The sequence below is a fragment of the Panulirus ornatus genome, chromosome 37 (assembly GCF_036320965.1).
Source record: "Panulirus ornatus isolate Po-2019 chromosome 37, ASM3632096v1, whole genome shotgun sequence".
NCBI classification, from domain to species: domain Eukaryota; kingdom Metazoa; phylum Arthropoda; class Malacostraca; order Decapoda; family Palinuridae; genus Panulirus; species Panulirus ornatus.
Genome location: NC_092260.1, coordinates 12519998 through 12541850, shown reverse-complemented (window position 1 = coordinate 12541850; position 21853 = coordinate 12519998). Strand labels below are relative to the sequence as shown.

The following is a 21853-nucleotide window of genomic DNA, read 5'->3' as shown; positions in this document are numbered from 1 at the left end:
AGCTTATCATCAAAGCAAAAATGCATGAAGTGTATTATGTAACGATGGGGAAGTGAGGACGAGGATTATAGCTTTCCATTTTGAATAGGATTAAATGGCATTGAAATATATATATATATATATATATATATATATATATATATATATATATATATATGTGTGTGAGCCCGGGTCCCTCGACGGACCCCGAGGTAGAAAACCCCGGCACAACCCGTTCTTATTGGGGCTGTGTGCACTATGCGACCAACAATAGTTTATCCTTTAATGTGTCCCTCACCAGTTGTGTACCTCATGAACCCATTACTAGTTCTGCGCATCATCTGTCCATGGCCACGTATATACATCACGGTTTCTTAAAAGATCGCAGAACTTTTTATTTAGCTTAGCGGCAGCGCCATATATTTGCTCAGCTCAACACATCTTATTTACGTCAGTTTTGCTTTGCAGTCTCGGCGTCTCAGATTTAAAGTGTTTTACTATTTACAATATTATGAAAGAAATACTTCGTCTGGCAATGAAAAGTGTTGTGTTCCCATCTCCTACCGAGACATTTATTGTAGCTCCCCGAAGCCTCGTTCACACGAGACTGAATTCACGTCGCGTGAAAATATTTGCGGTCTCGCGGGTGCAATTTTGTCAGCCTTTCTCACGAGCGTGTTCTACGCTTAGTGCGCGTACAGCTGTTCAGAATGGAGGACGTCAAATAAAGAGGGTCATCTACGTCTACTTTCGGGATGAAGTTATAAAAGAAAAACGTCGTACCTTGGCTGTTTAATGATAATAATAAATTCAGTCATGATGGTTTGCTATGGCGTCGTTCTGTAATATTTTATTACATGATCATCATCAAGATAGGCTATCAAATTATATAGACAGATAGATGAAGATTTACATGGTATAGCGATAGACAGATGATGGATATAGACATAGGTAAATATATAATACACATTGTCACGAATACTTTTAGGTACTTCTCAAATAGAGAAAATCAAAGGCACATTACAGTGTACTGTGACCCTCCAGAGATAACCGCAAATGACCCGCTGGTCTGAAATGGTCCATTGGTATGTGAACATTGTGAGCACGCGCGGCATGTTCTTAACCATAGCGGGCTAGCACTGTAGGCGTGCTGTGTCTGCCCACGACGAGTGAAATTTCACTGCGCACGACCATGCGAACACTCCCATTGAAGTCTGTATAGTTATCATTCGCTTGTGTTTTCACACAGGAAACGTTAATACACGCTTGTATGAACGAGGCCTAGGTTAGTTAGACCCCTGGTCACAGAGCATCTCACTAGAGTGTCTTAGACTAACTGTGCTCAGACTGCTAGACCCCACGGAGCATCTCACTTGTGTGTTTTCTGGACCAGCTGGGCTCATCGTGGTAGGCCCAGTGTCACCGAGCCTCTCACCAGTATGTGTCCTACAGCAGCTGTTCTCACCGTGGTAGACCCCAGGTCACAGAGCATCTCTCCACTTTGTGTCCTGGACCAGTTGTGCTCACCATGGTAGACCCCAGGTCACAAAACAACTCGCTAGTGTATGTCCTAGACCAGCTGTGCCCGACTGCTAGATCCCAGAGCACAAAGCATTCCACAAGTGTGTGTCGTGGACCAGCTGAGTGTGCTATCTTGATCAGAACTCATAATGTCTGGTTCCTTACCAGTATGACTGTGACCCGTGCTGAGTCATAAGACACCAGGCTCTGGCCAGTATATTCTGGACCCTAGTTAATCTCCAGCTCTTAAAGGTATTTCGCTAAGGTATATATGTCCATAAACTCTTATTTCTTTGCCTCAGAGCTCATGGCATCTCACCAGAGTAATTACTCATTTGTACTCTACGGGGAAGGAGTTCGACACTTGTTGGGTCTCATCTCTTTTATGTGTGTGTGTCTCCTGTACTGTTGCTAGGCTCTAGGGCATAGAACGTCTAACTAGTGCGTGTAAACATGTTACGAGCATCATTTACATTAAATCATATATAAAGTAACAGCAGTTCTCTGGGCAACGACAGGTGACACCATCTCATTTGAAATATAATCTGTATGAAATGATCACGTGCAAAGAAATCAGATAACTTGCCCAGGGGAAGGTCTTCAGTATAACACCAGCACTGGAACAGTGCCTGCCATCCCCCACTGCCTGTAGTAGCAGCAGCAACAGGGTGTGTCAGCATCGGTCATTGACTCGTTTGAGAAACAAAGTCATGAAAGGTTTGATATTGCTCAGGTATCTCTAACATCTGAGCAGCACACGTTCTCACACTGTGAACACTACTGAACGACCAGTGGGTACGATAGCCTGGTCTTTCACCGCACATCTAGTAATCATATCTAAGGGACGTACTGTCATGCTCAAGGATCGTCCCTATCGTGTTCAGGGGTCAAACAATGTGTTCAAGGAATTACACCACCGAGGAACTTCTCCTTTGCTGCTGTCAGAGAATAAGTCGACATGAAGTTATGCTTAAGTTATTTGTCCTGACACGATTTCTTCAGCATATTTGTGGTAGCCTTCAAAACTATTCATATTATATGTTTACATCTTGAAGCAGAGTTAACGTAAGAATGCAGCTCTGATCTGCTAACTTCTTTGTCACTTAACATGATGGTTCAACTGACACCTAACTTATTACGCTGTCTGTCACCCAGCTTTCTGGTTCATCTGCCATTTTAACTTGTTGGTTTATCTGTCACCTGATTGATTCAATCATTCATCTGTCACTTGTGTCGATACAGAAAGATTTCTTGAAACCTTCACAGCCAGGAAAGTTTATGGGTTCTTGTGTCCTATGTCTCTGGGAATGAATTCCTTTTATTTCTTTGCGAGAAATCGTATTTCTTTTTCGGTTCGTTAATGTATTTGAGCTTGATGCAAATCACAGCCACTAAGGTCGGGAGTTGGTATTCCCCTTTTGTATTTCTAAATGTACTTTGCGTGGAGGGCAGATCCTGAAGACCTTGATGATGTTTTCGGTATAATGGAGACGGGGAGTTTAGTGAATAGAACTCCTGGTAATTTAGGAAGATTCTGATATATTTTTCAGAGTGAAACTATGCTTGTTAATTTGTAGTCAAACAGAGAACAGCGTCGGATATAACTAATAGCCCAGGACATACCTATTTATGCCATTTTCAAATTCTGACATTTTCCTGTTTTGACCTTGATTTTTTTAGTACAAATGTACGATGCCTGAATATGATGGCCTGACCTTTGACTTCAACTCAGTAATGACCAGGGATCACACTGCCATGTTCAGGGGGTTAATGAATACTCGTGAAATTAGACCTCTAACCATCCACATTTTTATAACCTTGTAATTAGAATACTATTTCATTTGTACTGTTTAGTTTCCAGTGAATTCAAGGCATGGAAACAGCTTTCTCTGAGTGACAGTGATTAATAGACTTTGTATTTACTTCTCATTTATTTCAAATGAGAGAGAGAGAGAGAGAGAGAGAGAGAGAGAGAGAGAGAGAGAGAGAGAGAGAGAGAGAGAGAGAGAGAGCATAACACAACAGTTTCATCCTTAAGCTGATTCTCTCTCGGTAGCCACGGGACGCGGTGTGCGGGCGAGGTGTCGGCCGCCCGTGACAACGGCATCTGTGGCGTGGGCGTTGCCTACAATTCCCTCGTGGCAGGTAAGTCTTCGCAACTCGGGATTGATGAACACAATGTAAAGGTGTATGGACTTACCGACCCACATTTCATCAACACAACAAAACATATATGAAATTGTTACCCCATCTTTCATAAACACTACAACATGTCTTTAGACATTCCATTAAGTCTGCAGACTTACCAAGTTATTGTTTTTTTTGACGGAACGAAAATATCTGCGGACGTACCAACCTACGTTTCATTAACATAACATGACATTTACCAATAATAATTCCCAACCCACATTCTACCAACAAAAAAGTGGACTTGCCAACCCACATTCTATAAATAATGTCTATGGACTTAGTGAGCCGCATTTCATTAGCGCAACAAAAATATCTGTAGAATTACCAAACCACATTTCATAAACATGACAAAGGTCTATCCATGTTCCATCATTACAATAAATATGTTAAAAGGCTTTTTGATATACCTTTCAAGAGCACAGCAAAATGATGGAGTTACCACCCTACATTTTGAGAAAATAGAATCTTGACTTAATTAACTTGTAATTGACTGACTATTAAAATCAGATGTTCTACGAAAGATACAAAAGTGATTTTTTTAAATGACTTAATTCCAAAAAAGAGCAACTAATAATGCAGACTCTAAGATTTAGGCTGTAATGCAGATGACGTGTACTATAGTATGTAATCATACTTATTTTCCTTCTTCCTGTGAGACACTAGCATTTGTGTTTTCATGTCTATAAAGCTGAGTTGTGAGTATGATCTGGTTGGTGAAGGTGAGGGGAAGGATGCCAACATGATAGTGAAAAGGGAAAGAGGCTTCACAGGTCATTTGTTGTTGCGAAGATGCGTATTGTAAGGGGTTATTGGAGAACCAACAGAAAACAAATGATGATTCAGTATCTAAAAGGAAATATCTGTCTGCTAATAATAGGACCAATCTTGTTATATGCAGCAGGAACTTGGGTAGGATGGAGAGGGGAAAATATTCAGGAGAGAATAGTGAGGAGAATGGTAAGATAATTACATGGATTGCAGAGAGAGAAATGAGAACTGATAACATCAGTAGGGTCAATAACAGGAATACTACATGGGAAGGGTAATACACAAGTGCCCTGGACCTATATCCTGGACAAACACAGAAAGTGCTGTAGGAGTAGCAATACAGATGACTGTAGTAAATAGAAAGAGCAAAAAATTAAAAAGTGATCAAGTCGAAATTCTCTGATGCGAACCCATTTGATAATAAAGGTTAAGGTTGAGAGATTTTTATAGATCCATTTGACCATGTCCAAATTTCAAATGTATTTCTCGTTAGAGCAAACTAGCCATTTCGTCCTTGTGTGAAGAACTGTTCTACACTCTTGGGGAGACTCTTCTACATTTCTCCTCGACATGATTCAGTCAATTCAACTCATCTCATTAACTTCCTCTCTCTTCCTTTCTTAATATAATACCGTTCTCTTAGCTCAAACTCTCTTTCGTACTATAAGTCTAACTTGATTCTCAAAAACTGACTGCATGTGTGCTCCATCCTCATGCTAGATCATGGAACACTCGACTATCCACCACATCCCACAGGTAAGGTGTGATTGTATGCAACTTGAAAACTGAGAATGTCTGTTTCTTTCTTTCCACAGCTAAATCGGGGAACTCTTTACCTTCTTTTTCTTTTTAAGTCCTGAAATTTGACATCCTTTACAAGGCAGGTCTTTTGTCACTTGAGGAATGGTTGAGACATATTTTACTTAATCCCAACTCTGAAGTGGGCTCAAGTGCCCTTCATGGGTGCTGTTTTACTCAAAAGAAGAGCCTGAAACTGACTGACCTTTTCTTCTTTACCCTCAGGTATCCGCATGCTGGATCAGCCGTACATGACAGATTTGATTGAAGCCAACAGCATGGGGCGGAAGCCTAACCTGATCGATATCTACTCAGCATCATGGGGACCAACAGATGATGGCAAGACGGTTGACGGGCCCAGGAATGCTACCATGAAAGCGATTGTCAGAGGTGTTAATGAGGTACGTAGCGTCAGTTCAGGTCAAGTTAGATCAGATAAATGAGATGAAGAAAATGCATTAGTTTCTCTACATTTGATTACGTAGGGACTTTAGGGTGAAATGATGTATGTGAAAACAACCAAAAACAAACTTACACTGTCAGATAAATTGGTTATGGGCATTGTTGTACACATACATAGTTGCATTTTTATGTGCATATACAGCACTCAATCAGCCACACCTTTGTTTAGTGTTAGCATAGTAGTTAATGTTACTGACCATGGGTCAGCACATGAATTCAAATCCTGGTTGCAGCAGTTGGCCCACACCCAACCTAGGTATTCAGCCTTCCCTCGGAGCTGGTCGATAGATGGGTACCTAACTTTTGCTGGTGTGTGTGTGTGTGTGTGTGTGTGTGTGTGCACAGGAGTAAAGACATGGTATATATACAAGTCTGAGAGATAGAGTGGCATGAGTGTAAAGCCCTCTTCCTATAACACACATAGTAATCACAAACACACACAGGCACACACACCTACATACATACATAATCTTACAAATGAAACACACATATATACATACTTACGTACTCCTACAAACAAAGATATAGGAAGCACTTCAGCTAGCTGGCATTGTTAGGTATGAGAAAGCAAGGAATTATTACGGCAGAACAAAAAAATGAGAAACAAAGAAACATTGAAAAGAATAGTGTGGATAATGCAAGGGAAAATCTGAAACTCCCATAAAATCATCAGGGTATATTGTCAATTAAGAGCAGCAGATTTGACTAAGGGGATTCAGAGGGAAGAGTAGAAAATGATGGAAGGATATATATAAGGAAGTGAACACCAAGTTCCAAAGTGTTTTTACATTGGAATACACTAACAGCCCCAACAGCAATAAGATGGAACCGGGAGGAGGTCTTCAGTTGCTATAAAATATTAAAAAATAGAAATTAACAGAATACTAAAGAGTCATGATCCATTGAAGGCAAATGGCCTGATGAAATTTCACCATAATTGCTGAAGATGTGTGCAGATACACCCGACGAACCACATGAAGTACTGGTCATGATGTCCTTGGAGAATGAAAGGCAAAGTACTAAGGGAGTGGAAATGGCAAATGTCATACCTATCTACAAGAAAGGACACCAGAAGAAGCTTTGACTTACAGATAAGTCTTCCGGAGGAATGTAGTCAGTAAAGTACTGAAAAAGATAATCGAAAAACAAATGGATGACTTCCTTCAGAGGAGAAATCACTTCACACGGTATGGTTTCATGGAAAGGATGTCATTTGTAATTAAATTCTCAGATATCTATGAGAAAGTAAGCTCTGTATTAGATGAAAAAGAAGTGTGGACGAATTGTTTACATCTGGAATGCCAGAAAGCATTTTGACACAGATGCAAGGTAAGCTTATTAGGAAGCTCGATCACCAGGCAGGAATAAGGGAAAGACTCATACAATAAACAGATTATCATCTTAGTGGAAGTGACAAATGAAACAAATCAAAGTAGCATTGTTAGATTGGGTGTAGGTCACACAAGTAGAGTGCCAAAGGGTTTTATTCAGAAATGGTTACTCTTCTTGATCTATGCAAATACCAAAAGGTATGGACTCCTACCTGAATGTCATGTTTGCAGATGACCCAAAGGTCATGAGGAAAGTGAAAAGTAAGGAGGATTCCATCAACTTACAAGTGGGTCTAGACATTCCAAAGTTGGTCTGATACATAGTTGATGAAGTTCATCCCAAGTAAATGTAAAGTAATAAGGATGGGGTTAAATGAAAGGAAGACTCAACATAGATATTATTTAGCAGGAAATGAGATGCAAAAATTTGTATTTGATAGGAGCTTGGAAGTCAATATCATCCTTAAAATGTAACCAGAGTCCCACATTAGGTCAGTACTAGAGAAAAAAATGTTTGCATGCACATATTAGAATAACATTCAAGTACTGCATATGAACCATGAAATATTCGGCATGCTGTTCACACCCTACATTTGCCATAATACGTTTCTCATGTTTGGTCACCACACATAAAGAAGCATAAAAACTAATAAAGAAGTCCAAAATGAGGTCATAAAACATTTTTTTTTTTTTTTTTGCTTTGTCACTGTCTCCCGCGTTTGCGAGGTAGCGCAAGGAAACAGACGAAAGAAATGGCCCAACCCACCCCCATACACATGTATATACATATGTCCACACATGCAAATGTACATACCTACACAGCTTTCCATGGTTTACCCCAGACGCTTCACATGCCCTGATTCAATCCACCGACAGCACATCAACCCCGGTATACCACATCGATCCAATTCACTCTATTCCTTGCCCTCCCTCCTTTCACCCTCCTGCATGTTCAGGCCCCGATCACACAAAATCTTTTTCACTCCATCTTTCCACCTCCAATTTGGTCTCCCACTTCTCCTCGTTCCCTCCACCTCCGACACATATATCCTCTTGGTCAATCTTTCCTCACTCATTCTCTCCATGTGCCCAAACCGTTTCAAAACACCCTCTTCTGCTCTCTCAACCACGCTCTTTTTATTTCCACACATCTCTCTTACCCTTACGTTACTTACTCGATCAAACCACCTCACACCACACATTGTCCTCAAACATCTCATTTCCAGCACATCCATCCTCCTGCGCACAACTCTATCCATAGCCCACACCTCGCAACCATACAACATTGTTGGAACCACTATTCCTTCAAACATACCCATTTTTGCTTTCCGAGATAATGTTCTCGCTTCCACACATTCTTCAAGGCTCCAGGATTTTCGCCCCCTCCCCCACCCTATGATCCACTTCCGCTTCCATGGTTCCATCTGCTGCCAGATCCACTCCCAGATATCTAAAACACTTTACTTCCTCCAGTTTTTCTCCATTCAAACTTACTTCCCAATTGACTTGACCCTCAACCCTACTGTACCTAATTACCTTGTTCTTATTCACATTTACTCTTAACTTTCTTCTTTCACACACTTTACCAAACTCAGTCACCAGCTTCTGCAGTTTCTCACATGAATCAGCCACCAGCGCTGTATCATCAGCGAACAACAACTGACTCACTTCCCAAGCTCTCTCATCCCCAACAGACTTCATACTTGCCCCTCTTTCCAAAACTCTTGCATTCACCTCCCTAACAACCCCATCCATAAACAAATTAAACAACCATGGAGACATCACACACCCCTGCCGCAAACCTACATTCACTGAGAACCAATCACTTTCCTCTCTTCCTACACGTACACATGCCTTACATCCTCGATAAAAACTTTTCACTGCTTCTAACAACTTGCCTCCCATACCATATATTCTTAATACCTTCCACAGAGCATCTCTATCAACTCTATCATATGCCTTCTCCAGATCCATAAATGCTACATACAAATCCATTTGCTTTTCTAAGTATTTCTCACATACATTCTTCAAAGCAAACACCTGATCCACACATCCTCTACCACTTCTGAAACCACACTGCTCTTCCCCAATCTGATGCTCCGTACATGCCTTCACCCTTTCAATCAATACCCTCCCATATAATTTACCAGGAATACTCAACAAACTTATACCCCTGTAATTTGAGCACTCACTCTTATCCCCTTTGCCTTTGTACAATGGCACTATGCACGCATTCCGCCGATCCTCAGGCACCTCACCATGAGTCATACATACATTAAATAACCTTACCAACCAGTCAATAATACAGTTACCCCCTGTTTTTTTTATAAATTCCACTGCAATACCATCCAAACCTGCTGCCTTGCCGGCTTTCATCTTCCGCAAAGCTTATACTACCTCTTCTCTGTTTACCAAATCATTTTCCCTAACCCTCTCACTTTGCACACCACCTCGACCAAAACACCCTATATCTGCCACTCTATCATCAAACACATTCAACAAACCTAGTACCAATATTAAAAAAGTGAGATGGTCAGGGAGAATGATTTGGTAAACTGAGAAGAGGTTGTGAAAGCTTTGCGGAAGATGAAAGCCGGCAAGATGGCGGGTTTAGATGGTATTACAGTGGAATTTATTTAAAAAAGGGGATGACTTTGTTGTTGACTGGTAGGTGAGGTTATTCAGTATATGTATGGTTCATGGTGAAGTGCCTGAGGATTGGTGGAATGCATGTATAGTGCCATTGTACAAAGGCAAAGGGGATAAAGGTGAGTGTTCAAATTACAGAGGGATAAGTTTGTTGAATATTCCTGGGAAATTATATGGGAGGGTATTGATTGAGAGGGTCAAGGCATGTACAGAGCATCAGATTGGGGAGGAGTGGTGTGGTTTCAGAAGTGGTAGAGGATGTGTTGATCAGGTGTTTGCTTTAAAGAATGTATTTGAGAAATACTTAGAAAAGTATATGGATTTATATGTAGCATTTATGGATCTGGAAAAGGCATATGATAAGAGTTGATAGAGATGCTCTGTGGAAGGTATTAAGAGTATATGGTGTGGGAGGTAAGTTGCTAGAAGCAGTTAAAAGATTTTATTGAGGATGTAAGGCATGTGTACGAGTAGGAAGAGAGGAAAGTGATTGATTTCCCGTGAATGTCGGTTTGCGGCAGGGGTGCATGATGTCTCCATGGTTGTTTAATTTGTATATGGATGGGGTTGTTAGGGAGGTGAATGCAAGAGTTTTGGAGAGAGGGGCAAGTATGCAGTCTGTTGGGAATGAGAGGGCGTGGGAAGTGAGTCAGTTGTTGTTCACTGATGATACAATGCTGATGGCTGATTCAGGTGAGAAACTGCAGAAGTTGGTGACTGAATTTGATAAAGTGTGTGAAAGAAGAAAGCTGAGAGTAAATGTGAATAAGAGCAAGGTTATTAGGTTCAGTAGGGTTGAAGGACAAGTAAATTGGGAGGTAAGTTTGAATGGAGAAAAACTGGAGGAAGTAAACTGTTTTAGATATCTGGGAGTGGACTTGGCAGCAGATGGAACCATGGAAGTGGAAGTGAGTCATAGGGTGGGGGAGGGGGCGAAGATTCTGGGAGCGTTGAAGAATGTGAGGAAGGGGAGAACATTACTCAGAAAGCAAAAATGGGGATGTTTGAAGGAATAGAGATTCCAACAATGTCATATGGTTGTGAGGCATGGGAGATAGACAGGGTTGTGCGGAGGAGGGTGGATGTGTTGGAAATGAGATGTTTAAGGACAAGATGTGGTGTGAGGTGGTTTGATCGAGTGAGTAATAAAAGGGTAAGAGAGATATATGGTAATAAAATGAGTGTGGTTGAGAGAGCTGAAGAGGGTGTATTGAAATGGTTTGGTCACATGGAGAGAATGGGTGAGGAAGAATTGACAAAGAGGATATATGTGTTAGAGATGGAAGGAACAAGGAGAAGTGGGAGACCAAATTGGAGGTGGAAGGATGGAGTGAAAAAGATTTTGAGTGATTAGGGCCTGAACATACATGAGGGTGAAAGGCGTGCAAGGAACAGAGTGAATTGGAACATTGTGGTATACCGAGTTCGACGTGCTGTCAGTGGATTGAACCAGGGCATATGAAGCGTCTGGGGTAAACCATGGAAAGTTTTGTGGGGCCTGGATATGGAAAAGGAGCTGTGGTTTCGGTGCATTGCACTTGACAGCTCGAGTCTGAGGGTGGACGAATGTAGCCTTTGTTGTCCTTTACTAGTGCTACCTCCCATGCACGCGGGGGGAGGGGGGTGTCATTTCATTTGTGGCGGGGTGGCAGCGGAAATGGATGAAGGCAGCATGTATGAATATGTGCATGTGTATATATGTATATGTCTGTATGTATATGTAAGTATACGTTGAAATGTATCAGTATGTATATGTGCGAGTGTGGGCATTTATGTACATACATGTGTATGTGGGTGGGTTGGGCCATTCTTTCGTCTGTTTCCTTGCACTACCTCGCTAATGCGGGAGACAGCAACAAAGTGTAATAGATAAATAAATGAATAAATTGATAAAATATCATGTACATATTCATACTTGCTGCCTTCATCCATTCCCATCGCCACCCAGCCACACATGAAATAGTACACACACACACACACACACACACCACGAGGTAGCGCTATGAAAAGATAAAAAAGGCCACATTCATTCACACTGTCTCTAGCTGTCACATGTAATGCACCGAACCCACAGCACCCTTTCCACATCCAGGCCCCACAAAACTTTCCATGGTTTACCCCAGATGCTTCTCATGCCCTGGTTCAATCAATTGACGGCACATCGACCCTGGTATACTACATCGTTCCAATTCACTCTATTCCTTGCATGCCTTTCGCCCTACTGTATGTTCAGGCCCCAATCTCTCAAAATCTTTTTCACTCCATCCTTCCATCTCCAGTTTGGTCTCCCAATTCTCCTCGTTCCCTCCACCTCTGATATATATATCATCTTTGCCAATCTTTCCTCACTCATTCTCTCCATGTGACCAAACCATTTAAACACACCCTCCTCTACTCTCTCAGTCACACTCTTTTTATTACCACACATCTCTCTTACCCTTTCATTACTTCCTTGATCAAACCACCCCATACCACATATTGTCCCCAAACATTTCATTTCCAACACATCCACCCTCCTCTGCACAACCCTATCTGTAGCCCATGCCTCACAAAAATCTAACATTGTTGGAAACTCTATTCCTTCAAACATACCAATTTATGCTTTCCAAGATAACGTCCTCGCCTTCCTCACATTCTCCAACGCTACCAGAACCTTCACCCCTTCCCTCACCCTGTGACTCACTTCTGCTTCCATGATTCCATCTGCTGCTAAATCCACTCCCAGATATCTAAAACAGTTCTTCCTCCAGTTTTTCTCCATTCAAACTTACTTCCCAATTAACTTATCCCTCAACCCTACTGAACCTAATAACCTTGCTCTTATTCACATTTACTCTCAGCTTTCTTCTTTCACACATTTTACCAAAATCAGTCACCAGGTTCTGCAGTTTCTCACACGAATCAGCCACCAGCACTGTACCATCAGCAAACAACAACTGACTCACTTCCCAAGCCCTCTCATCCAGAAGAGACTGCATACTTGTCCCTCACCCCAAAACTCTTGTATTCACCTCCCTAACAACCCCATCCATAAACAAATTAAACAACCATGGAGACATCATACACCCCTACCGCAAACCGACATTCACTGGAATCCAGTCACTTTCCTCTCTTCCTACCTGTACACATGCCTTACATTCTTGGTAAAAACTTTTCACTGCTTCTAGCAACTTACCTCCCACACCATATACTCTTAATACCTTCCACAAAGCATCTCTATCAACCATATCATATGCCTTCATCAGATCCATAAATGCTATATACAAATCCATCTGTTTTTCTAAGTATTTCTTACATACATTCTTCAAAGCAAACACCTGATCCACACATCCTCCACCACTTCTGAAACCCCACTGCTCCTCTCCAGTTTGATGCTTTGTACATGCCTTTCCCCTCTCAATCAATACTCTCCCATATGATTTCCCAGGAATACTCAACAAACTTATACCTCTGTAATTTAAGCACTCACCTTTAACCCCTTTGCCTTTGTACAGTGGCATTATGCATGCATTCCGCCAATCCTCAGGCACTTCACCATTAACCATACATACATTGAATATCCTTACCAACCAATCAACTAGACAGCCACCCCCTTTTTAATAAATTCCACTGTAATACCATCCAAACCCGTTGCCTTGCCGGCTTTCATCTTCCACAAAGCTTTCACTACCTCCTCTGTTTACTAAATCATTCTCCCTGAGCCTCTCACTTCACACACCATCTCGACCAAAACACCCAATATCTGCCACGCTATCATCAAAACGCATTCAACAAACCATCAAAATACTCACTCCATCTCCTCACTTCACCGCTACTTATTATTACCTCCCCATTAACCCTCTTCACCGATGTTCACATTTCCTCTTGTCTTACGCACTGTATTTACCTCTTTCCAAAACATCCTTTTATTCAACCTAAAATTTAATGATACTCTCTCACCTCAACCTGCATTTGCCCTCTTTTTCACCTCTTGCACCTTTCTCTTGACCTGCCTCTTTTATACATCTTCCAGTCATTTGCAGTACTTCCATGCAAAATTAGTCCAGACTCCTATCTCTTTTCTTTCTAACAATCTTACATTTTCATCCCATCACTCACTACCCTTTCTAATCTGCCCACCTCCCACCTTTCTCATGCCACAGGCACCTTTTGCGAAAGCCATCACTGCTTCCCTAAATACATCCCATTCCAACCCCCACTCCCCTTACTTCATTAGCTCTCAAGGGAACAAATGGGAACATCAGTGAAGGGGGCTAATGGGGAGGTGATAACAAGTAGTGGTGATGTGAGAAGGAGGTGGAGTGAGTATTTTGAAGGTTTGTTGAACGTGTTTGATGACAGAGTGGCAGATATAGGGTGTTTTGGTCGAGGTGGTATGCAAAGTGAGAGGGTTAGGGAGAATGATTTAGTAAACAAAGAAAAGGTAGTAAAAGCTTTGCCGAAGATGAAAGCTGACAAGGCAGCAGGTTTGGATGGTATTGCAGTGGAATTTTTTGAAAAAGGAGGTGACTGTATTGTTGACTGGTTGGTAAGGTTATTTAATGTATGTATGACTCATGGTGAGGTGCCTGAGGATTGGCAGAATGTTTGCATCGTGCCATTGTACAAAGGCAAAGGGGATAAGAGTGAGTGCTCAAATTACAGAGGCATAAGTTTGTTGAGTATTCCTGGGAAATTATATGGGAGGGTATTAATTGAGAGGGTGAAGGCATGTACAGAGCATCAGATTGGGGACGAGCAGTGTGGTTTCAGAAGTGGTAGAGGATGTGTGGATCAGGTGTTTGCTTTGAAGAATGTATGTGAGAAATACTTAGAAAAGCAAATGGATTTGTGTGTAGCATTTATGGATCTGGAGAAGGCATATGATAGAGTTGATAGAGATGCTCTGTGGAAGATATTAACAATATATGGTGTGGGAGGCAAGTTGTTAGAAGCAGTGAAAAGTTTTTATCGAGGATGTAAGGCATGTGTACGAGTTGGAAGAGAAGAAAGCGATTGGTTCTCAGTGAATGTTAGTTTGCGACAGGGGTGCGTGATGTCTCCATGGTTGTTTAATTTGTTTATGGATGGGGTTGTTAGGGAGGTGAATGCAAGAGTTTCGGAAAGAGGGGCAAGTATGCTGTCTGTTGTGGAGGAGAGAGCTTGGGAAGTGAGTCAGTTGTCGTTCGCTGATGATACAGCGCTGGTGGCTGATTTGGGTGAGAAACTGCAGAACCTGGTGACTGAGTCTGGTAAAGTGTGTGAAAGAAGAAAGCTGAGAGTAAATGTTAATAACAGCGAGGTTATTAGGTACAGTAGGGTTGAGGGACAAGTCAGTTGGGAGGTAAGTTTGAATGGAGGAAAACTGGAGGAAGTGAAGTGTTTTAGATATCTGGGAGTGAATTTGGCAGTGGATAGAACCATGGAAGTGGAAGTGAATCATAGGGTGGGGGAGGGGGCGAAAGTTCTGGGAGCGTTGAAAAATGTGTGGAAGTCGAGAACATTATCTCGGAAAGCAAAAATGGGTATGTTTGAAGGAATAGTGGTTCCAACAATGTTATATGGTTGCGAGGCATGGGCTATGGATAGAGTTGTGCAGAGGAGGGTGGATGTGCTGGAAATGAGATGTTTGAGGACAGTATGTGGTGTGAGATGGTTTGATCGAGTAAGTAATAATAGGATAAGAGAGATGTGTGGTAATAAGTAGAGTGTGGTTGAGAGAGCAGAAGAGGGTGTTTTGAAATGGTTTGGTCACATGGAGAGAATGAGTGAGGAAACATTGGCCAACAGGATGTATGTGTCAGAGGTGGAGGGAATGAGGAGAAGTGGGAGACCCAGTTGGAGGTGGAAAGATGGAGTTAAAAAGATTTTGAGTGATCAGGGCCTGAACATGCAGGAGGGTGAAAGGAGTGCAAGGAATAGAGTGAATTGGAACGATGTGGTATACCGGGGTCGACGTGGTGTCAATGGATTGAACCAGAGTATGTGAAGCATCTGGGGTAAACCATGGAAAGTTCTGTGGGGCCTGGATGTGGAAAGGGAGCTGTGGTTTTGGTGCATTAATACATGACAGCTAGAGACTGAGTGTGAATGAATGTGGCCTTTGTTGTCTTTTCCTAGCGCTACCTCATGCACATGAGGGGGGGAGGGGTTTGTTATTTCATGTGTGGCGTGGTGGCATTGGGAATGAATAATGTATGAATTATGTACATGTGTATATATGTATATGTCTGTGTGGGTATATATATGTAAACGTTGAGATGTATAGGTATGTATATTTGCATGTGTGGACGTGTATGTGTATACATGTGTGTGTGGGTGGGTTGGGTCATTTTCTTTCGTCTGTTTCCTTGTGCTACCTCGCTAACGCGGGAGACAGCGACAAAGCAAAATAAATAAATAAATAAATAAATGTATATATTCTTTTCTTTCTTTTAAACAATTCGCCATTTCCCGCGTTAGCGAGGTAGTGTTAGGAACAGAGGACTGGGCCTTTTTTGGAATATCCTCACCTGGCCCCCTCTGTTCCTTCTTTTGGAAAATTAAAAAAAAAAAGAAAAAAAAAACGAGAGGGGAGGATTTCCAGCCCCCCCTCCCTCCCCTTTTAGTCGCCTTCTACGACACGCAGGGAATACGTGGGAAGTATTCTTAATCCCCTATCCCCATATATATAAAACATTAATGGGATGGCGTTGATTAGGGCTTCATCTGCCCGTGTCATCTTGGGTAACATAAAACACACACACACACACACACACACACACACACACACACACATGAAAAACCAGACAAGTTGCAGGTATTGTTTAGTAACAGTGAAATTTCTCACATTGAAAATGAGGCAATGAGTCATCAGCATTTCTTAAACAATGCTGAGGTATACTAAAATAACAGATAGTGGTTGCATATCATTACAGTTCAGTAATCTGTAATGGCCTTTTGCTAGCCTCATCACTATGTACATGTTTTTTTTTCAAAACAAAATACTGACTGCTGTATCCTAGGTTACACTAAGCAGCCAGGAATAAGAAATTCTTCACAGTGGACTGGACTACAAACTAGATCATACTGGTCAACATACACCCTCATTGTGGATCCAATAGTAAACCAAGCCGGTTTTATCCAGTATTCATCCTCAACATTCTTCCAAATGTTTACAAATACTCTTGCGAAAGAAAACAATTTGATAAGCTATACATCAAAGAGGACAGAACAAGGAATTAGGTATAAATTTAAGATTATTATCCATGGGATAAAAAATGAGGAAAACAGACAAAACAGAGAAACATCAAAAAAATAAAAAGAATGGAGAATTCATATTAAAGATAATACATGAAAATGTATATGAATTAAAGGAACATGCCAGCTATTAGGAATCTAAAAACCAGGTTAGGGAAATCAAACCAAATATCTGGAGCTTCTGAAACAAAACTTACTAAAGAAAATAACAGGCATGAAGTCTTTCCAAAACATTTGATAAAGAAGGAAAAATTAGAGGATGAGGGATGGTTATACCTTCGAATAAAAGACAAGAAATTTCCACGAGATACAAGAGCAAGCATTTCTAAAGTGTCGTCTACAGACTTCCATATTCAGCCCACTGACCTGTATCACAAAAGTTCCTTTAATATTATGAACATGCATAGGGCTTTATATGTCTTCCTCCAACAGACAGAAGTATGTTGTTTTTGTTTCCTTTTTTTCATTTTTTCTACATTTCCAGTATTAGCAAGGTAATGGCAGGTATAAATGAAGAAATTGCCTCACTTGTTCATACCTACTTTCTAGCTGTCATGTGTAATGAACCAAAACCACAGTACCTCATCCACAGCCAGGCCTTTCCTTGATTTCCCCTGAACGTTTCATATGCCCAGGTTCAATCCGCTGATAGTATGTTGCCCCTTGCATACAACATTGCTGTAACTCACTCTGTCCTATATATACCTCACACCCCCCTGTATGTCCAAGCCCCAGATACTCAAAACCTTTTCCATTTCCAATTTGGTCTCCCCCTTCTCTTTGTCCCCTCCATTTCTGACACATATACCCTCGTTGTCAACCTTTCATCATTCATTCTTTCCATATGTCCAAAACATTTCACCACACCCTCCTCAGCTCTGTCATCCATACTCTTCTTACTCCCACACCTCTCTCTTACCCTTTCATTGCTTGTTAAATTAACCCTTCTTACATCACATATCACCCTCAGATATTTAATTTCTGACATGTACCATTATCCATACATTCTCATCTACAGCCTGTGTCTCACATCTGTGCAGCATCATAGATCTACTATACCTTCAGACATGCCTATCTTCCCTCCCAGATAGTGACCTATCCATACATTCCTCAATGCCCCAGAACCTTCACCCACTCACCAACCCCTTGACTCACTCAGCTACCAAACCACATATAGATCTTTCTGTTTAAGCACTTCTCACAAACATAATTCAAAGCAAGCAACTGATCCACACATCCTCTACCAGTCCTGAAACCACATTATATCTCCCCAGTCTGATGCTCTGTGCAAGCCACTACTCTCTCAATCATCACTTTCTCAAACAACTTACCAGGTATGCTTAATAAACTTACATATATGTGTACTTCAAATATTCACCTTTATCCCTCCTCCCTTATACAACAGCACCTCACCATGAGCCATACATACATTGAAAATCATGACTAATGAGTAATAAAAACAGAGGCACCCCCTTGTCTCAAGAAATTCAATGCAATACCTTTCATTCCAGCCACTTTTCCACATTTCAACTTACACAAGGCTTTCACCACTTCTCTTTTCATAAAGCCACTTGCCATGTTCTCTCACTCCACATACCTCCTTAACTCAAACATCCTAGATCTGCCACCCTATAATTCAACAATCCTTGAAAATACCCATTTCACCCCTTCCTCATCTCTGCATGTTGTCTTTTCCAATTTGTCCCCTTCACCAATGGTCCCATTTGTTCTCTAGTTTTACTCACAGTGTAAACCCTCTTCCAAAATATATTCTTCTCCCCCACTCAAGTTTGCTGATACCCTTTCAACCCAACTGCCATTTGTCCTCTTTCTCAGCCTCTCCACCTTCCTCTTGAAGTTCTTAACACTTATATCTTTTGTCATTCTACACTCATTCACTCCTTGTATTTTTTCACAAAAGACTTTTTTAAGCCCATTCACTTTTGCTTATATAATTTCCTTTTTCCTGAAAGCCTTTACAAATCTTCACCCTAGCTTCTACCAATTAATGAGTAGACATCTCACCAGCTGCCCTCCTAAGATTCTTCACATCCAGGAGTCTCTCTTTTGCACAGCTGTCAATTCAAACATGGACTATTAATGATCACTTTCCATCTAACTTACATACCCATGTATCCTTATGTACATCCCTCTTTTTAAACTAGTTATTTCCAGTTGCCAGTCCTTTTTCAACACATCCCCACAAGCTGTTCACCACTCTTGTAACTGAATATTCCATGCCCCAGGATTTATTCTTTCTTTGTAGAAAACAATCAGCATCCTAACTCATAGTCATTAGATGAAATGTATCTTCACTAAACTGTTGGTGTTGAGAGTATGGTGAAGATGGGGGTATTGTGAACTTGTAATGTAGTGTAGATAATGCTACAATGAAGATGGCCCTTGACTTGACCTGTAAGAGTCATTCAAAGCCCAGTGACATCAAGAGTTTAGTTTAGATGTGTGTTGACTGTCAAATGCATTAGAGTGAAGTGAATTAGGGTTTATCAAGGATGTAGCGATATTGTATTTGTTAAGAGAGGGGTTAAATGTATTTGATGAGAAGAAAGCAAGTATAAGTTTAATGTGGGTTCATTGAAGATGTACTTGATGGTGCCTCCATGTGTCGTGAATATGAATGATGAGTGATTGTGTGGAGGGAAACATATTGCATTTGCTAGCTAATACTAAAATTTTTTTAATGATTTGTGGTTTAACCCATAGTATAAGGGGGTTTGATAACTGGACATTTCAAATTATGCTCTCATTGATGCCAACTGTTAACTGAAAAATTGATATAGTCAGCACTGTGTCATAAAAATGCATGAAAACATTAATTTTCAAATACTTCAGTATTTCATAAAAAATATTTCCATTTTATTCAAAATAACAAAACCTCTTATTTTTGAAGCAAAGTCTCGTGCTGTTCATCTAGGTAAGGAAAAAGTTGCACAAAAGTTTGAAAAGGTGCAGTAAGGATCTACAGTCTGCTAGACTCTTAAGTTGATATCACTGAACTGAATAAGAACCTCCACAATACCTCACTCTCCTGAATCACTAAACCTGAGGGGCAGGTACTAGGGACACAAAACACACACTGGCACCCATAATCAATAACTTTGTTTCTCTTACCACTCATCTTCAACCTGAGCAGGAGGGTGCATTAGAGGTTCCCTCTCCTGCTGCACTGTTGAATGCTCTGTAACACCATATTATTCTACCTTGCTATATATTTTTTTTTTTTTTTTTTTTTTTTTTTTTTGCTTTGTCGCTGTCTCCCGCGTTTGCAAGGTAGCGCAAGGAAACAGACGAAAGAAATGGCCCAACCCACCCCCATACACATGTATATACATACGTCCACACACGCAAATATACAGACCTACACAGCTTTCCATGGTTTACCCCAGACGCTTCACATGCCTTGATTCAATCCACTGACAGCACGTAAACCCCGGTATACCACATCGCTCCAATTCACTCTATTCCTTGCCCTCCTTTCACCCTCCTGCATGTTCAGGCCCCGATCACACAAAATCTTTTTCACTCCATCTTTCCACCTCCAATTTGGTCTCCCTCTTCTCCTCGTTCCCTCCACCTCCGACACATATATTCTCTTGGTCAATCTTTCCTCACTCATTCTCTCCATGTGCCCGAACCATTTCAAAACACCCTCTTCTGCTCTCTCAACCACGCTCTTTTTATTTCCACACATCTCTCTTACCCTTATGTTACTTACTCAATCAAACCACCTCACACCACACATTGTCCTCAAACATCTCATTTCCAGCACATCCATCCTCCTGCACACAACTCTATCCATAGCCCACGCCTCGCAACCATACAACATTGTTGGAACCACTATTCCTTCAAACATACCCATTTTTGCTTTCCGAGATAATGTTCTCGACTTCCACACATTCTTCAAGGCTCCCAGAATTTTCGCCCCCTCCCCCACCCTATGATCCACTTCCGCTTCCATGGTTCCATCCGCTATATTTTGTTTTCTTGAAACACAGGCAAATACAGTAAAACATTGATATATTATCTGTATAGCAGTTGTTATTATGAATATTGTCATCAGAAGTGATCAACATGAACATTATACCCTGATTACTCTTCCCTTTTCCGTTTTGCATTTTTTTTCATATGTAAGGGGTGAAACAGGCACACAAATCCTTGGTAAAACTGTAGAATAGAAGAAGAGAGATAAACAGGTAACTTACCAGCCAACCAGTCTCAAAGTGAACATATTTCTGCTCTTAATTCAGTTCTATGCAGCATCATGGAATTAGGAGGCACAAATTTGGTTGAATTTAATAATGCTAAAATGCAATTTCTCCCTACTTTCATTTGCCTCCCTCTGTTCAGTTTCAAAATGTCACAATTCATATTTATTTACATTCATTTTACTTGATTGCTGTTCCCCACGTCAATGAGATAGCGTCAGGAATGGCCCATCCACGCATATACACATATATATGTATATACATAAATGCCCAGACACATATACATGCATATACATATACAGCGACAATGTATAATAGATAAATATAAAACATATACATATCAACATATACACATGTACATACACAGACATATACGTTATTTATTATACTTTGTCGTTGTTTCCCATGTTAGCAAGGTAGCACAAGGAAACAGACGAAAGAATGGCCCAACCCACCCACATACACATGTATATACATACACGTCCACACACAGTACATATACATACCTATACATTTCAACGTATACATATATATACATACACAGACATATACATATATACACATGTACATAGTTCATACTTGCTGCTTTTATTCATTCCCATCGCCTCCCCGCCACACACAAAATGACAACTCCCTCCCCCTGCATGCATGTGAGGTAGCGCTAGGAAAAGACAACAAAGGCCACATTCGTTCACACTCAGTCTCTAGCTG

At 41.0% G+C, this 21853-nt stretch overlaps 1 protein-coding gene across 1 annotated transcript in view; it reads left to right on the top strand.

The window, feature by feature from the left end:
* The window catches only part of amon (prohormone processing protease amontillado), a 351024-nt gene that overhangs the window by 294870 nt on the left and 34301 nt on the right, over window positions 1-21853 (top strand). The window contains exons 7-8 of the mRNA XM_071683796.1: window positions 3557-3645; window positions 5482-5657. Coding sequence (XP_071539897.1) covers window positions 3557-3645; window positions 5482-5657 — 265 coding nt within the window. The remainder of the gene's footprint in view (window positions 1-3556; window positions 3646-5481; window positions 5658-21853) is intronic.